Source organism: Notechis scutatus, chromosome Z (assembly GCF_049901735.1).
Source record: "Notechis scutatus isolate UNSWTSFEM ecotype Mainland chromosome Z, rNotScu1.2, whole genome shotgun sequence".
NCBI classification, from domain to species: Eukaryota; Metazoa; Chordata; class Lepidosauria; order Squamata; family Elapidae; genus Notechis; species Notechis scutatus.
This window is the reverse complement of record NC_142025.1, coordinates 108276173-108303677: the sequence shown is the minus strand read 5'-3', so window position 1 is coordinate 108303677 and position 27505 is coordinate 108276173. Positions and strand designations below refer to the sequence as shown.

General features: G+C 38.8%; 1 protein-coding gene across 1 annotated transcript; it reads left to right on the top strand.

Annotated features, from left to right (window-relative positions):
* The first annotated feature begins 1371 nt into the window (after positions 1 to 1371).
* On the top strand, positions 1372 to 27143 carry LOC113423006 (uncharacterized). The gene is made up of 8 exons (XM_026684210.2): positions 1372 to 1486; positions 4913 to 5288; positions 7468 to 7698; positions 10000 to 10224; positions 12379 to 12483; positions 13690 to 13800; positions 22198 to 22746; positions 23777 to 27143. Exons 2-8 carry the CDS (start codon positions 4919 to 4921, stop codon positions 25660 to 25662), a joined length of 3477 nt encoding a protein of 1158 aa, XP_026539995.1. The 5' UTR covers positions 1372 to 1486; positions 4913 to 4918; the 3' UTR covers positions 25663 to 27143.
* Positions 27144 to 27505: the final 362 nt, after the last annotated feature.

The window sequence follows — 27505 nt, the reverse complement described above, 5'->3', positions numbered from 1 at the left end:
AAGTCACCCTTTTGCAGTGCTATTATAACTTGAAATCAATGGTTGTGAGGACTACCTGTATTGCCTTTTTTTATTAGAGCATAGTCTGTTATGTTTGCAGATTCTTTCATTAACTTAGTGCACTGGATTTGCACAGTGCATGGAACTATAAACTAGCCTTGCTTACCTGGATTTGCATCATGCTCCTGTCCAGAAAGTACCAACTGCACAGTCTAACGTGTTGTATAAACTCAGCCAATAGTATGGATAATGTTACCTAGTTTGGATAATGAAACATCTGCAAGAAAACAACCAAGCTCAGGGGACTAATGACCCCTCAAACTCAGTCAATGGCTGCAGTAAAGGCAATTTTATGAACAGTGATGATTGGGAAGAACAGACTGAGACTCCCATGATTTTCATATTTGGGCTACAATTTTTTGAATTGACAAGACCATTGCAGAGTTCTGTAATAGTTTTCTATAGTTCTTTGTTGCTTCTGCATTGGTATTCAGCCCAAGATCAATGTATTTTTGTAACCTAGGTTTGGTTGCCTGAAGTACCTCACATAAAGGATGGCAAGATCTGTATGTTAAGAGGCAAATACAGGGGTCTGATTTAATATGTGATTCTGGCCTATATAGCCTAAGGTATGAATATTCAGAGAGCTCCACAAGTTGCCACCAACCTTTAAATGATCAGTGAAAACTTCTTATGCTCTCCTTAGTTTGGAGAGAGACTTCAGAGTATGGTCACTTCCTATTGTTGTATATCAGAATTGATACAGAACACCAATTTGTTTTTACAGCTACTACTGTAATAACTGCTCAAATTTTTTGGTCACGTGCGATCCCCTGTACTGAATATCAATACGTAGTTTGAAACAATCATGCGATTTCAAACGTTTATACGGGAGATGGGAAGACTGCGCAGAAACATATTTAATTGCGCGAATCCAAATGGTGCCCAAAGGAATTCAGCCTTAAGTTACAACCCACAAAAACTGGCTTCCCCATAAAGCAAAACCGAAAAATTCGTGAGTGACTCAGTTTAACTCAAAATGTGAACCTGGCCAGCAAATTCCCCAATTCCTCCAAAAAGGGCAATGGAAAATTTCGGGGTACAAAACTTCGGATCACTCTCGGATACCAATGAAGCGAGCTTGCTATATCTTTTTGCTGTCAGCCGTTCGAATTTTTGTAACATACAACGCCTCACACGTGGCGCTACTTCGAATTCTCTGCGCGTTCCATGCTTTTGTATCCCTAGCTGAACGTTCTAATTATGGTTTCTTTCAATTTAATTTCCAGGTGACTAAGAACCGCCCATCCCCGCCAAACTCTCTTTAGGGAGGAGGCCGAACCTAGTCACATGTTCCTTTGTGATCACATGACGAAACGAGAGGAAAAGGCACGGACGTGTTTTTCTTTTTGCTACGGTTACTAAACTCTTGTTTTCTTTTTTTCAGCTTCTTCCGACCCCCTTCAGAAGAAAGGGCTTAACTTAGGTAAGAATTTAAAAGTGGTCGTTTCTTTATCTTAGTGTATTCATATTGAGTCTTTGGATTCACGTGTCTCTCTCTCTCTCCCGCCGTCCCCATTTCTCTGCCACTTCTAAGTCTAGTTGGAGGGGAGCCGGGTTAGTAGCAATTACAAAAATTCAGAGGGAATTTCTGAGTAAGGAAAAGCGTATGTCTTCGAATGAAGTTTGTTGGAAAAGGTGCTATCAGGCTGTTTTTTTAAAAAAAAACTTGGAAATACGTATTTTGTGGAAGTCCGTATCTAAAGCCTGACATAAGAGCCTGTTTGATGTAATAGTTAAGGCACCAGTCTAGAAAGCGGAAGACCAGGAGTCTTGTGCCAGTCACGTCTCTCAGTCCCAGGACGCAGGCAATGGTAAACCATTTTTCTAGTCCAGGCCGTCGCTAGGAATCAAAGACTGGTTTGTATTGGCATTACAGCTCGATTTTAAAGTCCCCTTCCGTAGAAAGATCTTGCGTGAGGACTATTACCAAGGCTTCTGTTGATTTTTATCAGCTTGGCATATAGCTCAAACACAAAATGTTTGTTCATGGATAAACTCCTGAGTTCATTGCTTTTTTGCCTGTCCATGCATCCCGAGAGGCTTATATTATGAATGCAGGAAAAACATGCATGCACTTTTTTTTTTCAGAAGTAAAAAACCGACTATGGTTTGTTGGTTTTTTCCAGAAAGTTTTGAGGGTACCTGGTTTCAGCTTTATCAGAGAAGTCTCATTTGCAATTCTGAAGACTTTTCTTCTCTCTAGCACTGTAAATTGATGAGGGCCAGCTGCAGTCCCTTCCCCTTTTACTCCCTATATTAAACAAAAGGAAGAGTTCTAGCAATTCGAATTTATAAGCCATTACATAAATGTAATTGTTTTAATAATACTGTCTTTGTCCAGGATGGCTTGTAGTGAATGTTTCTGGCTGCATTCATATGCAAAACCAACATGTGCTTTATTTAAGGCATAATGCCTTGGGTATATCCACTTGGTGGTAAACTATTTCAGTCCATTGCTTGGAAGTGTTTTTGATAAATCATAATTAAGCCATGTCTTAATATAGACTAGGTTCTGTTCTGAAATAAGCCTCAATTCTACACTACAAGGATAAACAGTTATTTGTCAATATTTGATATATTGCTATTGACAATTTTCCTTCCAACATGAAACAGGGTCATGGAACAGTATGTGAGGAACTGCAGCTTACCTATGTTTGCTTTATAAACTTGTCCAGAAATAAATCCTAAAGACTTCTAAAATCCAAAGTTTGAATAGGGAAGTACAAGTGATAGTTGAACCTTGCCAAAACTGAGTAGTGTTTTGAGACCTCCAGAAGTGGTAGTTGGAAAGTTTCTGCCTTTGGTTCTGAATGGGAGACACTATCTTATTCAGACTTATTGTGCATTCTGGAGTTTTCTTCTGGCTTCATAGAGGCTGCTCAGTTGCATAGGTCAGTTGTACCCATTCCTGGATTGTAAGGCCCTGCTCAGGGTTACTTGTGCTTTACTACCACTTAATAATACTACAGGTAGTCCTTAATTAAAACTGTTTAGCAACCATTCAAAATTGCATTGAAAAAAAATGACTTGCACCTTACACTTCTGGTCCTTATTATAACCATCACAGTCACATTTTCAAAGTTCAGCATCTCCAGTGTCATATGATCATTTGCAACTGTCCCAGCTTTACAACAAGCAGAGTCAATGGGGCAAACTAAATTTGCTTGCTGACCACATGATTCTCCTAACAGCTGTAATGATTTGTTGAACAACATGAGAAAAGTCATGAAATTGAGTACAGTTCATTTAATTGTCATGTTTAGCAACAGAAATTCTGATCAGTGTCTATGGAGATTTTCAGTCATCCAGATCGTGATTATCCCAAAGTTGCTTTTTCAAAAGGTAACTGGACTTTGTTTTCCTTGAAGACATTTCACTTCTCATCCAAGAAGCTGCTTCAGTTTTGACTGAATGATGGAAAATAGATTTATATTCCTGGTTGTCACCTAGTTGTTAGCACTCTTTCTGAGAGTCATTGAGGACATTTATCTGTACCCTCACAGGGTCACCTGAATTGTGCAAATGGGTGTGGAATCTTTTTGGAAGTTCCTTTTTTACTTTGTACAATTTAAGGGAAGTTCCAGGAAGGTTCCACATCTCTGTGCAGGGCTGCTCTTGAAAACTATGAAAAATTCAGTTAGTCCAGAATGCAATGGCACAGGTTATTATGGGTGCATCACACACTGTGTGTAACACTGCTACTGTACAAGCTACAGTACACTGGCATCTTTGATAGGCTTCCAGTTGCAGTTCAAGGTGCTGGTTATCTTCAAAGCCTTAAATGGCATAGAACTGGGTTACTTGAGGGACCGCTATCTCCCAAGAATATCTGCTCATCCGTTATCTTCCTTAGGGAAGATAAGATAAGATTGCTCCATATTCCTTTTTAAAAAAATCTTGTCACTTTATGGGACCTAGAAAGTGTGACATTTCTGTGGTTACCCTTGTTTTATAGAATGCTCTGCAGGCCAAACATTGTGGTTGTTAAGCAAACTCATTCACTATGGAGTGTTTTTGTCAACAACTGGCATTTGCATTTGCTGATTTTCAGCAAAAATGTTGTAAATTGCAGTTCATAACTCTGGAATGCTAGAAACAGCCATAAATGTTACTGGCAGTGGTCGTGGTGTTGGTATTTCAGAACTGGGTCACAAATACTTTTTGGGGAGATCGATTGTAACTTTGAATGGTTACTAAGCAACTAGCTGAGAACTACCTATATATTTTCCCCCCACTTTTATTTTTGATAAATAAAGGAAACAAACATAGTTAATACTTTTTTCCTCCTGTTTTTCCCACAATTTTGAAGTAAGTTGGGCTGAGAACATGGTTGGCTCAAAGGCTTTCATGCCTAAGGCAGCACTAGGATTCATACTTTCCTGGTTTCTAGCTTGTTGCCTTAACTACCAGATCAAGCTGGTCCTAAATTATTTTCTGAGCACTCTTCACTCTTAACATGTTTCTATTTCAGAATAATAGATGTGGTTATATATTGTTTTGCCCAAATTTGCTGGAATAAAACAGCTCAGATCACATGTTCTAATAAGCCATAATTAAACAAGTTGCATCCTGTTACGATCAGTAAACAATGAAAAAGCTGACTAATGGCATCTAATCTACTATTTACTCTTTACTGATTTTCAGTTTTTTTCTAGCCCTTCAGAGGTAGCAAAATTTTTATTGGTTTATTTCTGTGCTGGCTGGGAATTTGACGAGTTAAGCTGTTAGATATTCTTAGGGGAGGTTTGGTTGGTGAGAATGCATTCATTTGTTTTTAGGACCAGGTATGATAAGTCCCCAGGTGATATATAACAATGGTGATGTTCTTGACATGTTCATTTGGTTTTAGGTACTGATGGACTTGGAGCGGAAGGATACCGATGACTTAAGATACAATGTATTGCAATTGCTAATCAATCACCCAAATGGTCTCAAATTTGGGGACTTCAGTGCAGCTTTTTATCAGATCCATAATTTTCATCCCAAATTCTCTCGTTACGGGTATTGTTCACTCAGACAATTGCTCGACCACATGAAAGAAACTGTAGTTGTAGAAGGCAAAAGATCATGTGGCTCAGTAATGAAGCTAGTAAGTGGTTTAAATCTTGATGGCTTGCTAGATGAAATAGAAAACAGTGGACTGGACAGTTTTGAAGAGGAAGATTCAAGATTGAAGAAGGAAGAAGGAAGAGAAAGAGGGGAAGATACAGCTGCAGCAGCAGCAGGTAAATGTATTACCTATGGGGGGAAAAGGCAGCCCAGTACAGCTAGAACTATAGCATTTGCCTCATATATTTGGCATTATATCTGGCTATTTGAAGCTTCATTTATTTATTTGCTTTATTTGTGTGCTGCCCATTTTCTCCCCCCCCACCCCTTCCCTCAAAAGCCTGGTCAAAATTACAAGACTCTAAATAAAAAAAATAACAGACTCAAATAGAATCCATTTATGAACCAGTTTCAAAATTATGGCTGCTGCAATAGCCCTGCATTTGTTCACCCTTATAAGCGATTGCAGGGATATTGCAGTGGCCCTCTTCCTATCTGTCCTACTCATGCCAACACATTTCCCACAGCTGAAGCCTGCTTCCCACCCAGCCACTTAAGGGATCCTAAAGCTGGTAGAAGAAACTACTGGCACGCAGAGGACTGTTACATGTTATCCCGCACAAGACATCGTCTACTCTTTGGTTAGCTCCAGGGCCCAGCAGCATGCAACTTGCTTTTCTATTTTTTTTGCAGAGAAGTGTCTTGGCCGATGCGATCATAGATTCAGTTTTCCTACAGAGGCTACCTCATGTGAACCACATGCTAGACTCTATTTATTTGTGGAACCTCCTTAAAAAGCAGGACCCCCTAAAGGATCATGAGAATAATACTGCCTGCAGAATAGCAAGTGGTTGCCATGAGGCAGCCTCTGTAGGAAAGTTTAATTTCACATTGACCTGATGAGGCTCTGCAAAAAAAAGAGGAAAGGTAAGTTTTATTTTATTTGGAAAATTTATATTGCTGCCTAGTTGCACAGAACAACTCAAGGTGGCTTACAGGAAATAGAAACAATATAAAAGAAATAAAAATAATAAAATAATATCCTCCCACCCCAGTGACAACACAACACACACATACCAGCCATTTAATGTGCTCCATGCTGCTCTGGGTTCCCCAGGCCTGCTGGCAGAACTTTGTATTTGAGGCCTTCGGAATGAGAGTTAGAGTGGGGGCCAATCTAATTTCCAGAGGGAGGGAGCCACCACGGAGAAGACCCTTATTTTGGGTCCTGCCAGATGTATTTCCTTAGGGGATGGAACACCATTCTTTGCCTCCCCATTCTAGTGGGTCCGGTAGATGTGACCAGCAAGAGACAGTCTCTCAGATAACTGGTCCCAAGCCATGAAGGGCTTTAAAGGTGATAACCAGCACCTTGAATTATTGCTGCTGGCTCCTGGAGCTTGTTTAGGAGCAGGATAAATCCTGCAAGTCTCTGGGTCACTTTGCATTTTCTTGCGTGACTGAGTGGCTGGGTAGGAGACCTAGGTCTATAAGTGGTAACAACCCTGTGGATGCCGGTAGCTTCTATTGCCCCTTATCCCTGAGGTACCCAGTGCTCTGCTTAATAACTGAAGTAGTCATTTAACATCCTCATCAGGAAGAGGAGGGGTGATGTTTGTTAAGGTAATCGTGGTATAGCTTAACAACCATAATTTGCAACTAATGAGTAGGCTCTATTATACAGTAGTTGTAACTCAAGGCCTAGCTGTATTGCAAGTTGGATAAGACTTAAGTTTTTCTTGGTCTTATGACTTAGTAGCAATGCAGTTTAATTGAAGCAATCACAAGTAGCCCAGTGCTCTATTCATTTATTCACTGGGCATATTGCCTGGTCTCTGCATGTCAGATAGTACATTGAAATGAATGACTGGATGCAAAGTTTCATAAAAGTATATCTTCACCTTTTATCCAGTCTTCTGCAGTTCCCTTGCATCTAATAATTAAATGAAATATTTGTCCATCCAAAGGTAATTCATGTTACAAAATCACATTTATTTGAAGCCATGTAACTGATGGAAATTATGGAACACAGAATGCTAACATGCTTCTCAGTTCTTTTAGATGATAAGAGCTACTTTTTCAAATTACAAATATAATAGATCAGCAAGAAATATTTCTAGGTTTCCACCTCTGTATGCTATTCCAGTTTACATTCTAATTAACATATATTTGATGATTATTGAGATTTCAGATTTCTTTAGAATGTTTATATAAGAATGACCAAGTTAGTGGCAGACTTGAGACAGAACCTCAGGGAGAAGACAGGTTCAGACTAAGATAATTTATAATATCATTATAAAATGCTACATTAAGATGTGGATTGTTTTTTGATCACTGATTTGCATTATTTGGTAGATCTGGCTGAAGTCTTAGCAGCAATTACCAATCTTCTAATAGAATATGAGTCGGGTTTGAAGTTTGAGAAAATCCAAACACTATTGCTCTCCACAATTGGAATTGATCTACAGGCATTTATCATCACCAAAGGCTATAAGGATATCCTAACCTTTTTGGGTGACCAGATACCTAAGCTAATCATCAGACATCGAGAGAACCTTCACAGATGTGTTGTCCAACTCTCTGAAGGTATAGCACAGACGACAGAACAGCCACAAAATCTCTATTTTAATAAAATTGATATAAATAATAAAATATAAATAAAATTTGATTCCATATTTAATGTAATAATTAGAAATGTCTCTATATATTGTATAAGAAGGTTAAACTCTGCTGGATCAGGTAAAAACTCTTATCAAATTTACCAACATTTTTCACATATCATCCAAACAGATGCCTCCAAAAAATCTACATGGTTTATTTAATACCAGTCTATTTGCTTGAAATTAGAAACGAATTCCCAGAACTTTTTCTTAAAAAAGAATTTTAGTCTAGTTGTCATCTTGTGGAATTGACTAATTCAAATCAGATCTCGCAGATCATCCCACATGAGCAACTTTTAAAAAAATGCATGAAACCCACTATATCTCAGAATTTCTGCCATATAATCCAAGTAGATTCAGATTCCACAAAACTGAAACCAGGACATTTTGGGTTTCCTGAGGGGAGTAGAGCAAGGCTAGGATCCCTTTTCTTCCTTTTCATGACTTGTGCACTGTCCTATCTGCTAATTTTCCCAGTGTATTTCTTTCTCTACAACCGTTTAACAATTGCCTGTTTTCTTGGTTCAGGCATGTACATACCAAACCAGCCAGCCTATCTCCCTAATCACCCCAGTGCATTTTTTTTGGTCTGCAAAAAATGATGCAGTGATGCATCAAGCCATCACTTGATATCTTCAACTGCTGGACAGTCTATCTTCCTGTTGCTTTCTTTTCCTTCTTTCCCTTTAATTACTACATGCCCTTCCTGTCAATCTTGGAATTTTGCCATTTTCTTGTCTCCATCCGGGCAACAACAGTCTCTTTCCAGAACTCAGTGTTTGGACTGGATACAGACCACCTGAAAGTATATGTTCTGTGCTCAGAACTGTTTGTGCATGGAACGTGTATATCCTTAGGGAACTTTTAAGATGTGGCCATTCTGATAGTGGTTGTGGGGAATTTGGAATTAATATATTTGGAAACTCCCATACTGGAAAACACTGATCTACCATGATTGATGTAGTTGCCATAGCAAGAAATACTTATCAGAAGCCATGAAAGTTCTAATAAAGGAGAGCATTGATGATGTTACCTAGTTCAGTTGTTTTCTTAGTCATTCCATTACCCAAGGTCAAAGAGCACTAAGGACCCTTCATAACAGTTCCTTCTACCTCTCTGACATGATTTGCCATAGTTAAAAATATTTTAGAGCAAGAAGAAAATCTGTTTCTCAAAAAATTAAATACAGTATTCCTAGAGGAATGTTACATTTTCTTCTGAAAGAATAGAGATCCTGTTCGGTAATTCATATCTAAATTTATTTATGGAAAAGTGAGCCCTTATTGCAATAATTACAATCTTAGTAGAAGTAATAGAGCAAAACATTCTTCTTTATCCTCTTTTTAAAAACCTGCTATCCTAATGCTCAGTTTGCCTCTTTCAGAAACTAGCCTTAATCTTAGTCTGGAAAAAGGGCTTTGTACTATTATTAAATAGAAATAATTTCTCAATGGCTAATGGGGACTACCTTCCAGGGAACACAACAGTGTGGCCTTGGTAGTTGATTTTTTTCTACTCTTAAACAGATCATGAGGTGGGAATGGAATACTTTCACAATTTCAGGTTGATTGAGAATTTCTTCTTTCTTTCTCTTATACAAATTTCTGCAGGAGACACAGGGCTAAAAACTACCCTTGCTTGAATTCTATGGGATCCATGATAGCATTTATACATAGCCTTAAATGAGATTAAGAGAAAGCTTTCAAAATTCTTCATAAAATGTCACAAAAACTTCAGTGAGTTAGTTTCTTAATAAGACAATGAGAGATTTTGAGGAATGTACAAATATACTGTATCTGTGTATGTTGATGAAATTAGTTCCTAGCCAACAGTTCATTCTGTGGGCATTCCTTCAAAACCTTTTCTAATCCACTTCCTTGAATTTAAGTTGGCTGGCAAAATAGCACCTCTTTTGACTCCAGAAACTGCATTTGATCTTTGGTTATTGAGCAAAGTGCCATCTCCTCAAAAATGTACTTAATAAATCCAGGAGCAAAATTTCATTTGACTTCATGAATTTTCATCAATTTTAGGTATAGTTAATGTGGCTGTTTTCAAGTTCCACACTGAATTATTTCATCCTTCTGTAACTTGAAATTACAATTTGCGACTTTTGGAGATTTCTAGGAGCATCCAATGGTTTACTCCTGCAGTATTGATTCATTTATAGCAAAACTATTTACTAATTACCTAATATGAGGATTGAAATCATTATCTTCATTTGCAGATTTAACAGTTGTATCAGTGCCAATTTGTGACATCTTGAAATTATATCCTGATGGCTTGAAGTTGTCAAAATTAAAAGAGGCGGTGAAGAAGAAATGTGGATATGACCTGGAAGTATTTTGTTATCAGGTTGGCTTTTGCGACATACTTTCATGCCTCCAGGAGATTCCTAAGCTGATAATAAACAGGAATAAAAGCAGGAATTGTAGGATTCAACTTAAGCCAGGTAAGAAATGTAACTGATGGGCAAACAGATGTTTGGATAAATGAATATGGAGTGGCTTTGAGGCATTTAAAAGAGCATGCTTATGTTGAGCAAGATAGTTCAGGCAAGGAAATAGCAATAAAATAAAGAGGGATGTGAACTACCAATAAAGTGAAATTTAGCTTATGTACCTAGTATTTCAACAGTCCTGAATGCCTAATATCACTTTCTGAAGTTCACACTAAGGTCAGTGGTGCTAATACGCTTCCAGGACTGGGTAGGATGATCATGGAAGATGACACCTATTACTTTCTAGGTAGTCTTCAGTTAATGGATTACTCATTCAACAACAACATTGAAAGGATGGTATTTACAAATGATTTGTGAACTTCTGTAATTATTGCAATCTGCTCAAAAACATCCCCAAATTTCCAACTGTTGCAAAATCCACAATCATGTGACCATAATTTGTGACTTTCCTGTAGGCTTCCCACAAGCCAAGTCAATGGAGAAACCTGCAGGAAGTAGGGTGTTTTGATCACATGAAGTCCTTGTTTAACAAACCTGCATAGACCTTTCTTAATGATGGTAACTGGGGACTGCTGGAATTGCCATGTCGTAAAATGGGGCAAAGCTCACTTGACAAGTGACTTGCTTAGCAATGGAAATGTTGGGTTCAAATGTGATGGGAAATCATGGACCACCTTTTTTCTAATTATAATTTTAGCCTATGTGTATTCCAAAAGGAGAAAGAAATGGTCTGCCCAAATGCCCAAATGCTATAAAAATCATAGTAGCTGCTGTATTCCATTACACTTGTGAAACAATATGATCAATTTTTATGTTTCAGTCACTAGAGGACTGGAATCTATACCCAAATACCTAAAATTTTTAATATCAGTTTCATTCTCTTTGGTGCTTCATGAAATCTTTTGAGTTTCTTGGCAAAAACAACCAGTTGTCTGCTAAATAATTACCATTGAGGGCTCTCAGTAGAATCAGTGAATGCTTTGAGTGCTCAATTGTCCTACTGTGCTTATGAAAGGATAGCCACATTATTCACATGTAGAAAAAGTAGAACATAAGAACATTGTTGTGTATAAATTAAACATGAACATTGTTTATAATTATAAGGATGCTAATATAATGAGTAGGTTTACAAATAAGCTAACATAATTATAAATATGGTGTTATCGGTATATATGTTACTATTTCTTTTCTTTTGTAAAAAGGTATGCCTGGAAAATACACTGTATTCAAAATGTTTATATATAAATAAAAATATCCTGACTCATAAAAAAGAAAAGAAAAAGAAGAACACAAGCCCCAATATATAACTGGGTATAATGAGCAAATTGAAAGTTTTCCCCCCTCCTTTTCGTGTTTGAGCAAAGTCAACAAATTAGAAACAATAAGAGTCATAATTTTATACAGAAAGTCTTCATTGAGATCATTAGAACAACTGAGAATTTCAACTTCAGTGAGCTAACCCAAGGACTTTAGGTTCACCTGGACTCACTATGATGTCACAATGGAAAAGACAGTAGTGTCAAGAGACATATTAAGCAAATCTAGCCAGTGTTAGGAGAGGAGGCATAAGCAAAGCTTACAACTTCATTGCTATCAATATCTGAAACAAGGGAGCCAAGATGTTCTGAAGATATGGTCCCTGTACTGAAGAAGCTCTTGACCCAATAATATTTGTGAGGCATAGCATTCAAATGATCACGGCAAAATCAAATCTACTTAAATTTCTTGTAATTTATTATAGGAAAACTAATATTAAAATGATGTGTGGAGGAATATGAGCTAATTCAGTGTAGTGGATAAAGGTGCTAGACTAGTCATGGGTAAACCCACATTCTGGCCCTCATGTAGAAAGCCAGCTAGGTGACTGGTCAGTCATTCACTCTCAGCTCTAGGCAGAAGTCAAAGGCGTTTAAACCACTTTTGAAATCTTCCTTTATATCATGGTGAGCATGAAGTATAGCTAAATCTCCCTGAAAAAAACAAATAAACTGAAAATCCACAGTCTGTGATAGTGTCCCTAATATGATACATAATCAATTTTCAATTTAATTGGCAATGTGTAGTCAGATTTTTTTTTCTGGCCAGATTTGTTTTTTTGGCTTTTGAATTTCCATACCTTTCACCCCTACTTGTCTACTCCTCCAGGTTACTCAAGCTGCTCTTCATCCCGATCCAGCCATTCTCCTGATTCAGAACAGCCTATCTGCACATCAAAGAAAGTAAAGCAAGCTGCATCTGAAAAGAAGCCTGGTGAGTTTGATCTGATTCACTTAACAACTGCCATTTTTGTGAATATGGCCCTTGTAGTATTCTTGGTCTGGTTTGATGTATTAGTTTGTTCTCCATGGCTTTTCTGAACTGTATACACATTTTGTATACATGCCTGTATATACATTTTCAGCAATACTGAGAGAAGTTATGGCTTCACTCACTGCCCTCTTAAGCAGATACTGTATAAGGTGGACCTGAGAGTTAAGAAATTGCAAGACTTGCTGATAAAAGAAGGGATTGATTTTGAGAAGTTCAGCATTGCCCAGGGCGACAAAGACACATTGGAATTTTTGGAGCAAAAGATGCCTAAATTAAAGTTGAACTATCAAACTAACAGGCTTCATTAGCTATCCCCTGGATAGATCCATCACTCTTGGTGATGGTTATTGGCATCCCTAATGTGGGGAGTGGGTCTTGCATGTACAACACATCTAGAGTATTTGGCTTTGGATTGGGCTACAAAAAGAAAAAAGTTTGATGTCAGAGCTGCCTCTGTTCATTTCCTAGGAAAGAAAATCCTTGACTCCATAGATTTAGAGAAAAGTACATTTACTAGAAACAAACTGATAGCAGACAGTTTCAAGCAAGCTATGAGGCCAAAAAAATGTAAATCCAGATTCAAACACAGTATGCAATGCAACCACCTTACAACTAGGCAACCACATACCAGAGCCAACGGACTTGGCCTTGGAGATAACAGCAGTTGCAAAGCTTCAATGTAAGCTTCTCCCTATTCCCTCCCTCCTATTCTATGGTGGCAAGCAGCAGGCTGGCTGACATTTGGTCTAGTAAAAATACTGTGCTACAGTCTAAGCTGGCTCCCTTGGCTAAGAAACAAAAATGAGCACTGCCCCCTAGAGTCAAGACATGACTGAACAGGGGAAATCTTGATCTTTTTTAATGACTGGAAATTTTGCCATTGATGGTTTCCATTTATCTGGAGGGAAGAATAATTGAGAAGGATGGAGAAAATGGTCTTTCATATTACCCAAACTGTGAAGATGGAAGTGACCTTTCAGTTGTTGAACTGAGTAAATAGCCAACACCTTATTCATCCCATCCTATCTATCAACTACTATAGTTGAGAATCTGTAATTGGATGGGGTTTTTTGGCCAGATTTGTTTCTCTGATTTCTCACATTCTGAATGTTCTCACATTTTCCCCCTATGTTTCTACTATTCCAGTTCCCTTCAGCTGCTCTTCATACCAATCCAGCTATTCCTCCAGTCCTGGCTCAGATCAATCTACTGGCACATCAAACAATTCAAACGAAGATGAATCTGAAAAGATGCCTGGTAAGTTTCTATTTAATTCTAAAATTTTGGAAACAATGGGAACCAGGCTTAGAAAGATCAGAGAATGTTAGATGAAGTGGTCTATTTCTATGAAAACAGATTGTTAATACCATTAGGTATCAAGCCCTCTTGACGATCAAGTAGATCCTTTATCATTTCTGCACCTGCTATAATTGTTACTGCATATGGTACTCTCAGTTCAAACATGTACATATTCTTTCTTACAATAAGTATGATTTACTTAAAAGTTTGTGTACAACTCTGGGTTTATAGGGCAGAACAGGCTCATATAACCCTAGAACAATTTTTTCTACTCTGGTATGCTAAGGTGTATTGGAATTAGATTATCAAAATTCTCTTCTAGCATGTTTCAGAGAAATTTCTGGGAGTTGTAGTCCCAAAAATATCTAGAAGGCACCAATTTGAATTTTGCTAGATCATATCAACAGCCATGACCTTCTTCAGCCATATCACCATACCAACAGCTATCATCACCATCAGCCATAGTTCACCATTTTTTTCATTACGGTACAACAATAAAACTGCCCAGCCCAATTTTACTTCTGTAAATGTGTGTCTCACATTTGCTGATCACTCATTTTTAATTAGTTTGGATATGTTATTTTTACATAAATATTACAAGATAGTTCAGTTTATGAGAAAATCATAAAAGTAGGAAACCTGTGCAGCCCTGCTTGAAAATGGGAAGATCAACATTAATTCAAACAGCCTTCCACTATCTACTATCCATCAGTTTATTAATCTAAAAAATCTAATATTACTATTGATAATGCATGATAGGACCCATGATAAGGATCAAACCCTATTGGAGAGTACCAGCATGAAAATAAGTAAATTAAAAGTGATCTTAATAAAGATTAGAAATTAGAGTATAATTGCTTGGTATCCTTTTCTGGAAGATGGCAAACCTGTAAAATTAAAGGATTGACATATTTTAAAAATAACTTTGGAAGGTCTTGGGAAAATGACAAATTAGAAAATGTGTACATCATGAATTCTTTGTAAAAGAATTTGCCTTTTTCCTTACTGCTTATTCCCCCGAAATGTAGAACAATCTGCCCAGGTACAAACAGTGCTAAAACAAGAAACCAGGCATGATAAATCACAGAATAAATAAGATGTTCTAATCTAAACAAATAAGTGATGCTATTTTTTTAGAATCAGGCATGATATTCTTCCGATTAAAATCGAATTCGATTTTTTGGGAATCCCCCCTTTCCCCCCTTCTTCTCCTCCTTCCCCTCCCTCGGAGGCCCAGTCAGGAGTTGCTGGCGCGACTCCGCGCGCTCCAGTCCCGCGTTGCCTCAGGAAGGGAAAGGCAAAAGGAAGAGCTGCGGCGGCACTTTGCAACGGCAGCAGCGGCTCCTGGTTTTGCCTTTCCTTTCCCGAGGCAACGCGGGACTGGAGCCACGTGGAGCTGCGCCGGCGGTAGCAACTCCTGACAGCCCCAGCCGGATACCTGAGCGGAGCCCGGGTGGTGCGAGCGGAGGCCGCTGAGCGGCAGGAAAAGGGAGCTGGGCCAGCCACAGACCAGCCTCCGTGCAACACGCCACCGCCCGGCCCTGGCGAGGAAAGCAGCGGGCGCTCCCGGGCGCGGCGGGGGGGTCTCTTTGGCCGGCCCCGATTTTTTTTCCAGAGCGGAATATCATGCCTGTAGAATAGAATTTTTTTTAGTTCTCTGTAGAGGTGGATATAGAAATGGAATTCGATCACTTTCAAGCAATGAGCCATTGGTTATGGTTTATGTGTGTTTAAATAGGCTGTTTTAACCATGGTCTTCAAACATGCCTGATGAAATAGTTCACATATTGTGTGTCAGCTTTGGAAGCCATATTTTACTCAGAAGCTTGGATGAAATTTGTTTCTGAGTGCTGAATGAAATAGGGAGTTTCATTGGAACGCTGACATTGTGCCTTATTATGCTGAGCTAAAACCAAGCAAATCGTACTACGGCTTAATATAGTATGTATGTATAGTCTCACAGGCCTAGTAAGTTGGTTTTAACAGGGTTGATTGGAATCTAATTTGCTTTTGTATTCTTGGCCATAACACCTTGTTTTGCACTTTTCAGAAAAGTATTTCGTGGCCTGTTTAGTTGAATCAATGTTAAGTTCAGCACAAGCAAACACATGCATATAATTATTGATTAAGATGGGATTCCTAAGTAATTTTTTATGTGTGACTATATGATATTATGGTATTCATGGATTGGTTTGATGTATTAGTTTGTTCTCCATGGCTTTTCTGAACTTTATGCCTGTCTATATATTTTCCCTCCTTTTCAACAGTACTGGGCGAAGTCATGGCATTAGTCACTGCCCTCTTAAGCAATTATGAGAAGGGCCTGAGAATTTTCAAATTGCAAGAGTTTTTGCTAGTAAAAGATGGGATTGCTGGTACTTTCTTAAAGGGGAAGGGTTGTTTTAAGGTTTTTACACTGCTGTTGGGAGGAAATGCTCCCCTGTTGGGTTAGCACTTTGAAGAAATAATTGAATAATAAAGCAGAGCTGCCAGAAAGAAGCTTTTAATGACAAGGAACCAAGATGAGTGACATTCAGCAAGGCTTCTTGGCTAGCTAGAAAGATTGACATTCAAACATGAGTCTAAAATTGGTGACCATTCAAAGTTACAATGACACTGAATTGAGTTGGCGCAGAAAGAACATTCTTTGTTATGCTTTTTGATGGTTTTTGATGTTAGGTGTCCATTTTAGGTCTTGAGATATGATAGAACCTAGAAATTTGAAGGTCTCTACTGTTGATATTATGTTTTTCTTGTATTGTAAGAGGTGGTATTATGGAAGGGTACATATGCTGGCCACATGACTACAGAAGTGTCTTTGGACAAATGCGGGCTCCCTCAGCTAAGAAACAGAGATGAACATTGCCCCTAGAACTGGACATGACTGGACTGGGAAACCTTTACCTCATTCTATCTGCCAATCTTCCCCTGCATTTCCATTCGTTGTTTTGTTACATCTCTGCAATGGATAAATACGTTTTGGAAAATATTGTCACTAATGTGTGCTTGTACTTTTTTAACAGCTATCTACAGCCTTTCTGTATGAAAGTGCATTCTTGGATTTTATTCTGCTAATGAGAGTTAGCCTTTAATTGTTAGCATGTTTATTTTCCATATTGCTCTTTAAAAAAACCTAGCTTTTTGATCTATATAACAACAGAGGTCAGTATTTGATTGCTTAAATTTCTTCTCCAATACATCCCAATGTTAAATTTACTTTGTGAAATGCTCCAGTTCCTCCTCTGAAATCCATAGGAACAGCTGACCCCCTAAATTCTGATCTAGGTAAAACTTTAAGCTTCTTACTTATAAAGATAGAGATGGTTTTCAAGAAGACCTGCAATAGCCTGTAATTGTTAGCATGTTTATTTTCTATATTGTTTTTTTTAATTAACCTTTGAGATCTTCACAATAATAAAGATCATTACACAATTGGTTCAATTTCTTTTCTCCCAATACATTATGATGTTATCTTTGTTCGATTTATTTATTTTTATTTTATTATTTTATTTTGTCAAGTGATTATAAGATAACGGGTATAAGTATAAACATAGTTATGAATACATGAAATGGATACATATAAGAAAAATAAAAAGAAACAATAGGACAGGGATGGTAGGCATGTTGGTGTGCTTATGCACACACACCCCCCCGACCTCTTAGGAAAGGGTTGAGGTCAATAGTGAGGTCAATAGTAGACAGTCTAAGGTTAAAGTTTTTGGGGTTTGGCGAAGAAACCACAGAGTCAAGTAGAGTATTCCAGACATTGACCACTCTGTTGCTGAAGTTGTATTTCCTGCAATCAAGTTTGTTGCGGTTAACCTTGAGTTTGTATCTATTGTGTACTCTTGTTATGGTTGAAGCTGAAGTATTCATTGACAGGTAGGACATTGCAATATATAATTTTATGTACTATACTTAGATTAGACCGAAGGCGGCATAGTTCTAGGATTTCTAGTTCTAGAATTTCAAGTCTAATGGCATAAGGTATTCTGCAATGAGTAGAGGAGTGGAGAACTCTTCTTGTGAAATATTTCTGGACTTTCTCAACTGTATTAATATTAGAAACGTAATGCGAGTTCCAGGCTGATGAGCTGTATTCAAGTATTGGTCTAGCAGATGTTTTGTATGCTCTAGTTAGTAGTGTGATATTACCAGAGAAAAAGCTACATAAGATTAGGTTAACAACTCTTAATGCCTTTTTGGCTATGTAGTTACAGTGGGCTCTAGCACTTAGATAATTAGAGTTGAGTACTCCAAGGTCCTTGACAGAGTTTGGATCATCAACAAGGTCTTGATTATTCAGCTTGCATTTTATTTTCTGATATTTTTTGCCAATATGTAAGACAGAACATTTATTTGTTGAGATTTGAAGTTGCCATTTGTTTTGACCATTCTGATACATAGTCGAGGTCTTTTTGAAGGGTAGCAGTATTGTCGGTGGTATTGAATAGCTTTACATCATCAGCGAAGAGAACGCAGTTGCTCTTAATATGATCACAGAGGTCATTTATGTAGAGTATGAAGAGAGTTGGTCCTAGAACACTGCCTTGGGGGACACCACTGTTGATAGGTACAGAATTTGATAGGACGCTCCCAATTCTGACCATTTATTGTCTGTTTGACAGGAATGCTTCTATCCAGTTATGCAGGTGTCCAGGGATACCATAAGATTTTAGTTTTAGGAGTAGTTTGTCGTGTACCACTGAATCAAAGGCTTTACAGAAGTCTATGTAGATTGCGTCTATTGCTTTGCCCTGATCGAGTTGTGCAGTCCATATGTTTTTGCAGTGTAAGAGTTGCAGATTACATGATAGTTTTTCCTGAAACCAAATTGTTTATTAGAAAGTAAGTTGTTTGTTTCTAAGTGGAGGATAATGGATTGGTTAATAATTGATTTCATGACTTTACAGGTGATGCAGAATAAAGAGATTGGTCTGTAATTTTCAACTAGGCTGGGCTCTCCCTTTTGGAAGATTGTCTTCATTATCCCTTGCTGGACTTGAAATCCAGTAATGGGTCTGTGTTATATCAAATGTAAAGCTTAATAGTTTGGTATTTGGAGTGGACATACTGTTCTGACCCAACCGGGTTTCCAAAGAGCAAATACAGAAAAAGGCAGCAGCCCCCACCTTTTAAGGTTTAATAATGACTTCTGTTCTGAAGGATGCTTTCCACTAATTAGCTCCAACAAGAAAGAGTCTTGCCAAGTTGTTTGTCAAGGCTGCCAAAAAATCCAGAGATAACTAATTTACAAAATTCTCCAAACACGAACTAAGATGTTCACCAGTTGAGTTTAAGAGCTTCTTTGCTTTCTGCAAAGAATGCTTTTTCCAACTTGGCTTTTATCCTCTTGAGGGAGGGGCCATTACCTTGCAGCCTTACTCCCGAGTCACCTGTGCTGTTGTAATTGTTCTTTCCTCCAAATAATCCTTGGTGCACGTGCACTTGGCACAGGCTCCTCGGGAACCTCTTCATCACTGCTGCCAGCCCCCACAATCTCTGAAGGCAGCAGTCCACTCCCTGATGGTCCTGGCCCCTCATCAGAGTCATCGCTCTCCTCAGCCATCTGCATCTGCTGCCAGCTAACCACAACACATACACTCAAAATTTCTTTGTATATATTCTATTTATAGAATATTGTTTTTTTTGTAATGGCAAAATTTTTCAACTTAACTGTTATTAATAAATCTCTGCGAGAGTTGTTCACTCATTAACAATAAGACCACACTATTATGTAGTCTATTACGTATTTGCTGAGGCTAGAAAAAAAGTTTTTTCTGGTGGATATTGGAATGGAGAGGGATTTGTTTGACTTTTGCACAATCTTCGTTGACCTTTATAGAAAGAGGGGAAAAAATAGAAAGAGGGCAAACAATGAAGAAATAGAACATACATTTTTCAAGAGACTCCAAATGCAAACATTTTAGCGGCTTATACGTGTTTCCTTCTTTGAATTTATTGTGGTGAAGTTAAAACCCCAAGCTGCTTCATCTCACTATAGTCTATGTCACAGGTGTCAAACTTGATCGCATTATGTGATGTATCATGACTTTTGCCTTTGCGGAGCTGGGGTGGGCGTGGCGTACACGTGATGCAGCCTACGGGCCGCCAGTTTGACACCCCTGGTCTATATTGCCCAGAGCAGGGTTTTTTTTTTAAAGTTTAGGCAGAGCTATTTTCATATCCTATATTGTGAAGATGGGTCTTGATTTTGAGATCCGCAGGCTGATTTTATGCATTGGAGCTGGGGGGTGGTAGTGTAGATTACAGGCAATCCACATTTTACAGTTATTTGTTTGAAGTTACAGCGGCCTGGGAAATTGTGGTTTGTGACCTGTACTCATACTTTCACCCCTTCAGTCACATGGTTGCAGTTCAAGAGCTTGGCAATTGGTTCTCATTTGCTACTGATTGCAGTATCCTGCAGGAACATGACCACCGTTTGCATTTTTGTTTTTTTAGTTTCCAATCAAAAACCCACCATTGGGAAGCTAGATTTGCTCAGTGACCATGTAGTTCGCTTTACAACTGCAGTGATTTCCTTAATAACTACTATAAAAATTGTCATAAAATCAGTCTTCAGTAACTTACGATGGAAAGTCTGGTTCCAGTTTTGGTTATACATTGGGGACTACTTGCATAGCCCCAAATAACCATGAAATGCCAGGTCGCCTGCCCTTAATCTAAATAATGGTGAACCATGTTCTCTTGAACTGTTGTTGGATTATAACTTCCATTAACAGTAACTATAACCATCTTGGTTGGAAATGTTGTGAAATGAAATTGAATAAAGAGAGGGGATTCATAACTCCCTCATCCTTTCCTTTTGGTTTTGATTGTTTCCATTTAACAGTTTGTTGTTATCTGTTTAGTTTTCTTAGAAACGGGGCATTTGAATTTTTAAAATTTGATTTTTCAGAAATTTGGCTTAAGTGGATCCAACATATTTTGCAATCATTCACTACAATTTTGAGGCCCAGTATAAAAGTTTAGATTGATCATTAAAAGCACAAAATCTCTCCCCCACCCCCAACCTGCCTGTGTAATGATCTCTATCTTGGTTCTATTTCATATGTTATCACCATGAGAGGTAAAGTAATGATCTACATCACTACAGTAACCCTTAGTAACCGTTTGAAATTACACCCCCTTAGAGCTACTTTCAATCTGGTTTCAAAGTTAGGGTTACTGCAACTCCCCAGTGGTCATTTTGCCCTTAATGACCAATGGGGGAATACTGCATTGCCCTTTACCTGTTTCCTGCATCCATTCTTCTCAGAGTCCTTGCAGATCTTGGGTCTGGTTTTCTTCTCCATAGAGGTCTGTGCGGGTTTTCTGACCAAGACACTCAGTCCACTAGGGAGTTGCAGGACTTGGTCTGCTCCTCAGTCAGTTCCAAAACCCAGCAGTACTCAACTTATTTTTTTCTTTCTTACAGCTTCTGAGGTAGATGCCCAGCAGATACAAGGCTCAATTTTCCTATAGACTACCTGCCATTCTGCAAGCAGGTGTTATTCTCACGATCCTTTGAAAGCCTCCATTTTTAAGGAGGTTCTGTTTCAAAGAGGGCTCCATCCTTAAAACAGGCCTTCTTAAATACAGAGCTTCTTTAAAAATGGAGGCTTCCAAAGGATTGTGAAAATGGCATCTGGTTGCATAATGGCACAAGAATTCCACAAGGCTGCCTCTATGAAAGTTGAGCCTTGCATTGGTTGAGTCCTCCAAGTCCCTTGGAGGGGAGGACAAACCCAAGGTCTACAAGCGGCAGCAAGGTCCCATGTTCCATTTGCATCTGCAGCCACCTGAATCCTTGGTAGCTGAGTGGCTGGGTGGGAAGCAGGCCCAAGGTCTGCAGGGACCCTGAGAGTCAGGAAACAGAGCATGTGGTGCCTAGAAGTAGGGGAGGCCTTGGAAGACTCAGCGCAGGAAAGCCAGAGCCTGTGCTAGACCTCCCCTACCTCTGATGCACTCTATATGGCACTTAACAATTATATTTGGGAGAGCACAATGTGAATCATTAAGCGAAGAAATTACTGGTATGTGGGCGCCTTGCTTAATGACCGTCATGACTTGCATTGCAGTCATGGTAATGACTCCATTACTGGCATAATTTGAGGAGCACCTGCACTATAACACTGAAATTTATAGTTTAATCCCTTAAGAAGGAGATACACAAATGATTCTTAGGTTGTGTTGATCCCAAATTGCTGTTAACTTGCTATAGCTCTTTTTTAAAGTAACTCTTTGTCTCTTATTCTGCCTCTTAGAGACTTAAAATAACAGATGTACTAATATGTTACATGTCCTCCTTCAGTTGTCTGCAATAATGGTGCACTATTTTTTCTTTCCTAGACTTAGAAGACAACTCTAAACCTGCTTCCACCCTCAGTGATCCCTCTGCAAGTGACTCTGAGTGTCAGAATGAACCTACTTCAATTGCTGTAGTCCCTCCTGAAGTAAACTTGTTTCATACCAACCAGTCTTATCCAAATACCATGTCCTCAAACTTACATGAGTCCCACAATACTTTATCAGTCAAAGCCAAGAGTTCTTCTTTTTCTTCTATTCCGTCACAGCAGCCAAACCCACGCCAGCCCAGTGCAAAATCAGTCACTGAAGAGACACCTGGCAGTTCACAAGTGCCCATATTCCAACCTTCAACTGCTCTGGATGAACTGAAGCAACAGGTGGCCCAGATTATGGCCAAGTATCCAAGGGGCATATCTCTATTCCAGTTCCGGATTGTCTATAGTGCTACCTTTAAACAACATTTTCCAGTGGGGAATGCCTCTTCTACCAAACAACGTCTTCTCGAGATGCCGGACACTGTTTATATGAAGGGTCATGGAGTTCAGACGTTACTGTTGCCCGTATCCCCTGACGTGTCACTTGCAAAACCAGGTATGTGCTGTTATGGAATTTCCTTAGTTTCCTAATTTGACATTTCCTCTGCATTTAGTTTTTGAAACAGAAAAATGTCCCAGATTCTCCTTCCACACTTTTCCACAAACCATATGACCAAATTAAAACAAAATTAGAGTTTTTATTCCAACTGCAGATGTATGAAATGCTTCACAAGCAAGAACACTTCATGTTCATCAGGCACAAGGATTACAAATCTTAAGCATAGATAAGATAAGAAGAATTAAATAAGGTGGTTGCTTCTGCCTGCCTTGTCTATTTTTAGACTGAAGCTGGTACCATCACCATTTCAGGAAAAGAAGTATCCCCACTCTTCTGTAAAAACAAAACAGGACAAAGAATTTGGGATAATAGGGATTGGTTGTTTTTTGGAGGGCGGAATATACAAAAACACAGATATGTTCTATGTTTTGGCGTTTGGATCCAGGAAAGTGTGGCAAAAAGGAAAATGCAAGACACTGTAGAACTTTTCCCCTCATTCAAATGTTTATTAATTTGATTTTAAGGCAAAATCAGTATATGGTAATTGAGCCCTCAGAACTCCTATGGACCATCATTGCTGAAAACTGCTAGCAGTTTCCTGACATCTTGTAATGGAAACGTGAGTCTATTTTGCAAACCCTACAATCAGGCAGATGACATTTTTTTTAAAAAAAGTTCCTAAAGTTTTCCTCCACTCAGCCCACACATCTATATATGTGCAATCTACCCTACCTTAATATGTTGGATTTTGTTATAGACAAGATGAAGGCCAATAAAGAGCCAACAAAAGCAATACAAATACAAATATATGTGAGCCTAATTATTAAATGCTCAGAGATCTGTCAAAATTCTCTAGGTAGTTTTATCAAAAGTTACACTTTTTTTTCAGCCTCTTTCCCAGGTGAGTATGAAGCCTGAAATTATTGGCCAAGATCATATAAGCTGCTCTGCTCTCTGTCCTCCAATGGTACCCACTACCATTTATCTACTCAATTTTCAGTTAAATTTATGTTTTGTTTCTCCCCAGGTCAGCCTGCCTCTTCCAAAGTTGAGAATGTTGCAGTGGTATGTAATCTTTCATTGGTCAATCCTGAACCTGTGACTAAACCTGCTGTAAAAACCTTTGATTCCCATCCCGTTTCGACATCACCTTTAATCCCTCCTGAAAAGCCAGGAAGCAAGGATTGCTGCAGCTCTAAGGACCTATCCCTAAATATGCTTCTGGCCCCATGCCAAGAACAAAAGAAGGCCAGAACAAGCTTGCCAGGCTTTTCGGATCAGCTTGATTTGTCAAAAGTAGAAGACATTCCAGTGCTTCCTGGTCGTTCCTTGCCTAAGGATGAATCGTTGATCATTCCACAGTCTTTCCTGATGCCTGTTGTTCCCAGGGCTGCCATGATGCCTGTACCTAAGTCCCCTCATTCCTTCTTGCAATATTATCAGTCCGTCAGAGTTGTAGAAAATAAGGGGAATAAGCCATTCACTGAACTTCACACCCAGAGTACCCCAGGTTCCATTAAAGTGATGGAAATGAACAAATCTTGTTTGAATGGTCCCGATCCCAAGCTAGGAGAGATCTCCTTCATTCCACGTTGCTTTGCAGCTTTACCTGCATATTTTCAAGGCACAGAATGTAGTGAGAATTTGCAGCCAGGTATTCTTAAACCCAGATTTGCAACTCCCACTAAGTCAAAGATTTCTGACACTGTTCCATCAGTTGACTCAACACCAGTTCCCTCAGTTTTAGTAAAACCTGAAATTCACCCTCCAGGAGGTGCATCACAGAGCTCCAATAGTATTCAGCCTATGCTTTCAGTACAACCACCACCTCCCATCCTAAGTACAGCACAAAGGAATTATAATCATGCTATTTCAGAATTTGATTCCTTCTCTGAAGCACAAAAACAATCCAGAGCTTTGCAGCATTTCTCGAGTCCTGACTCTTCTGCAAAGAGGAGTTCTGCTTCTTCATTGCCTAGAAATTCCGCAAGCTGCTTTCCTTCCAGATCCCAACTAAACCACCAATTACAACAGCCTGCCCATGCAAGACTAGATGATCTGCAATCCACTTCTGTTTCTTTAGCAGATAAGAACCTCAGAAAAGCCTCTTTGGACAGCGTATCTCCTGTAGCAGTGTATCCAAGAAAACCCACTTATGTGAATCCTCTTGAAACCAGTTCAACCACAGAATCATCCATTGCCTGTTCAGTCAGTGGATCCTTGCACACTTCATCTGTGATCAATAATTCCAGGGCTTCGTCATCTGTATCCTCAAGGACAACAGCAGTAAGTCCAGCTTCTTGTCTGTTAGACTCTACTGCCAACTCATATGATCAAATTGCCTATGCTTCTGCTAAGATCACCAGTAATTCCACTCCTTTGTTTTCTGAGACTCAAGCTTCCACTCAGCAGAGACAATCTTCCAGGGCAGCTAGTACTGTAATCTCAAACACAAAAACAACAAGCCCCACTTCCTGGTCACCAGAATCCAACATCTGTTCACACCATCAGTTTGCATATGCTTCCAGCAGGATCACCACTAATTCCAGTAACCTATCTTCTGAGACTTATGCTTTCACATATCAGGGACCGAGCACACAAGCAAGCGAGACTATAATTTCCTCGAGTACAAAAACGGCGAGCTCCATTTCTTCTCCTCTAGATTCTACCACTAGCATACCTTGCCAGCATGCCTATGCTTCTGCCAAGGCCACCAGTACTTCTAGTATTTTGTCAAAGTCCAGTGCCTATCAAACTCCAAATACTGATTTCAAGGCTAGTTTAAGTCATCCTCCTCCTACTCAGAATAATCTCACATCCTCACTTTCTAAACAGGGGGACCAGTCTGCCTCTTTGCAAGAAGAGCAGGTTACTCACGTCTCCAGAATCTATGATGGATGTCTCATCCTATAATAGGCTATCCTTCAAATGGTCCATGTGAAGACATTTGCATATGGACACTTTTTTTTCCAGGAAGAGAGATGAAGAATAGCCTCTTCAATGTGCTGCCTAAGGGCATTTAGAGATCATCCTTGTCTAAGTTAACCTATTTACCTAAAAACTTTAAAATTATGAGAATTCTCTGAATGTTAAAAATATTGTTAATTAAATTGTTTCAGCCATAAAAAGAATTATCACCAAATTACATATAGTAAGATAGCTACCTCAAATGACACATAGCTTGAAGCTGCAGTACACTTATAGCCATTGCAGTGCCCTCTAGCTGATTTTCTGGTTTTTTATGTGATGGAAGACACCATCAACAGCATTCAGCCAAGGTCAGCTGATTAACTCATTTTCTGAATGAGGAGCAGAGGCTACGATTCCCCCCGCCTAAGGCGGGCATATGCCCTGGGTCGTCTTGCCCAGAAATATCACTGTGAGATCTTCCTTTTAGTTGTACTGAGCTCTTTTTAAAAAAAAGACAGGGTAGAATTGTAATTGTCCAGGGTGGTCAGATTCTGTGTTGGAAGCAGCTTGGTTTACTGTTGTGCAAGCATGTAATTATGTATAATTACTTTATACTGTTATTCTGTTCTGAAATCATGGGCACAAACTGATTCCTGAACCTTTGCCTTCTCTCTCAATTTTTATGAAATGTTTGTATTCAACACATTTGAAACATTAATTCTGAACTAGTTGATCCAACAACTTTTTTAAGTAGATTTGCAAGATATTGAATGTGTTGTCTTCCGTATCTCCTAATATTTGTAAGCAGAATGGTTGAAAATTGTGCTTTCTGTATCTTCCTCTGGAAGTTCTGCTGAATTGTCTCATGTTGTGTTTTGGTAGAAATACAAACTTGGACTGTTATGATTCTGAGTTACGACTAAAGCAAAAGGTATGCTAGAGTTCCTTTAAGAACAAATGCACCTAGGTTGCAATGTGTTGCTTTCTGCCCTCTTGCTTCTCCACATAGGCTGGGTGTTTGACTGTCTTTTTTTTACTCCTTCAGTTCTCAATGATGTCCCAGTGCTGCATATGCCACTGGCTGATCTGTCCTTCAATCTTCCCAGTACTCTCCCAATAGCCACCTCCCCTTTTTTCTCATAGCCTTCTCTTTCTCTCTCTTCTTTCAATGAGAGCAGATTTACTTTAAATTCTTTCTCTAAACCTATTTCTGGCTTACTCCCAACCTTCTCCAGTTTGCAACTGCCTTTTTGTCCATGTGCCTATGGAGAAAGTAGTTAATCTCTTAAGGATAGTTACTATTGAAGGACAAGAATTCAGGAGAATCCATCTAAGCAACACTTAATTCAAGGAACATGCAAATTTTTTAGCAGACAAATATTCCATTTCCAGTTTAATTTCTGTTTAGAAAATTAATACTTTATGTATTTTTTCATTGTGTGGATCTTTTGGCTTATATTTTTGTGTCAAAATAAAATAATTAGAGAAAAAATGATGTTTGACATGTTTTAATTTCACATGTTTGTTTTATGTAAACGGGTGTGGGCAAAAGTCTGTAGGAATTGTTCAAGCATTTTATTAGTATTGCCCTCCTCCCAAAAAATATGTGCATATCTATATTATAGAAAGAGCCAGTTTAGTGGAGTGGTTGAGGTACTGGCCTAGAAACCAAGAGACCAAGTTCTAGGCCTTCCTTCGGCATGAAAGCTGGATGACTTTTAGCCAGTCACTTTTCAGTCCAACTCATTTCACAGGGCTATTGTGGGGAAAATAGAAGGCTGGAGTATTCAGAGTGTTTACTGTCTCAAGTTATGGGATAAATAACAACATGTACTATTTGTAAATG

Excerpts from the sequence above, each read along its gene's own strand:
- LOC113423006 (XM_026684210.2), top strand. The coding sequence starts at position 4,919 with ATGGACTTGGAGCGGAAGGATACCGATGACTTAAGATACAATGTATTG. Across the intron at positions 12,484-13,689 it reads TGCATCTGAAAAGAAGCCTG|TTCCCTTCAGCTGCTCTTCA; the intron begins GTGAGTTTGATC and ends CTACTATTCCAG. Across the intron at positions 22,747-23,776 it reads CGTGTCACTTGCAAAACCAG|GTCAGCCTGCCTCTTCCAAA; the intron begins GTATGTGCTGTT and ends GTTTCTCCCCAG.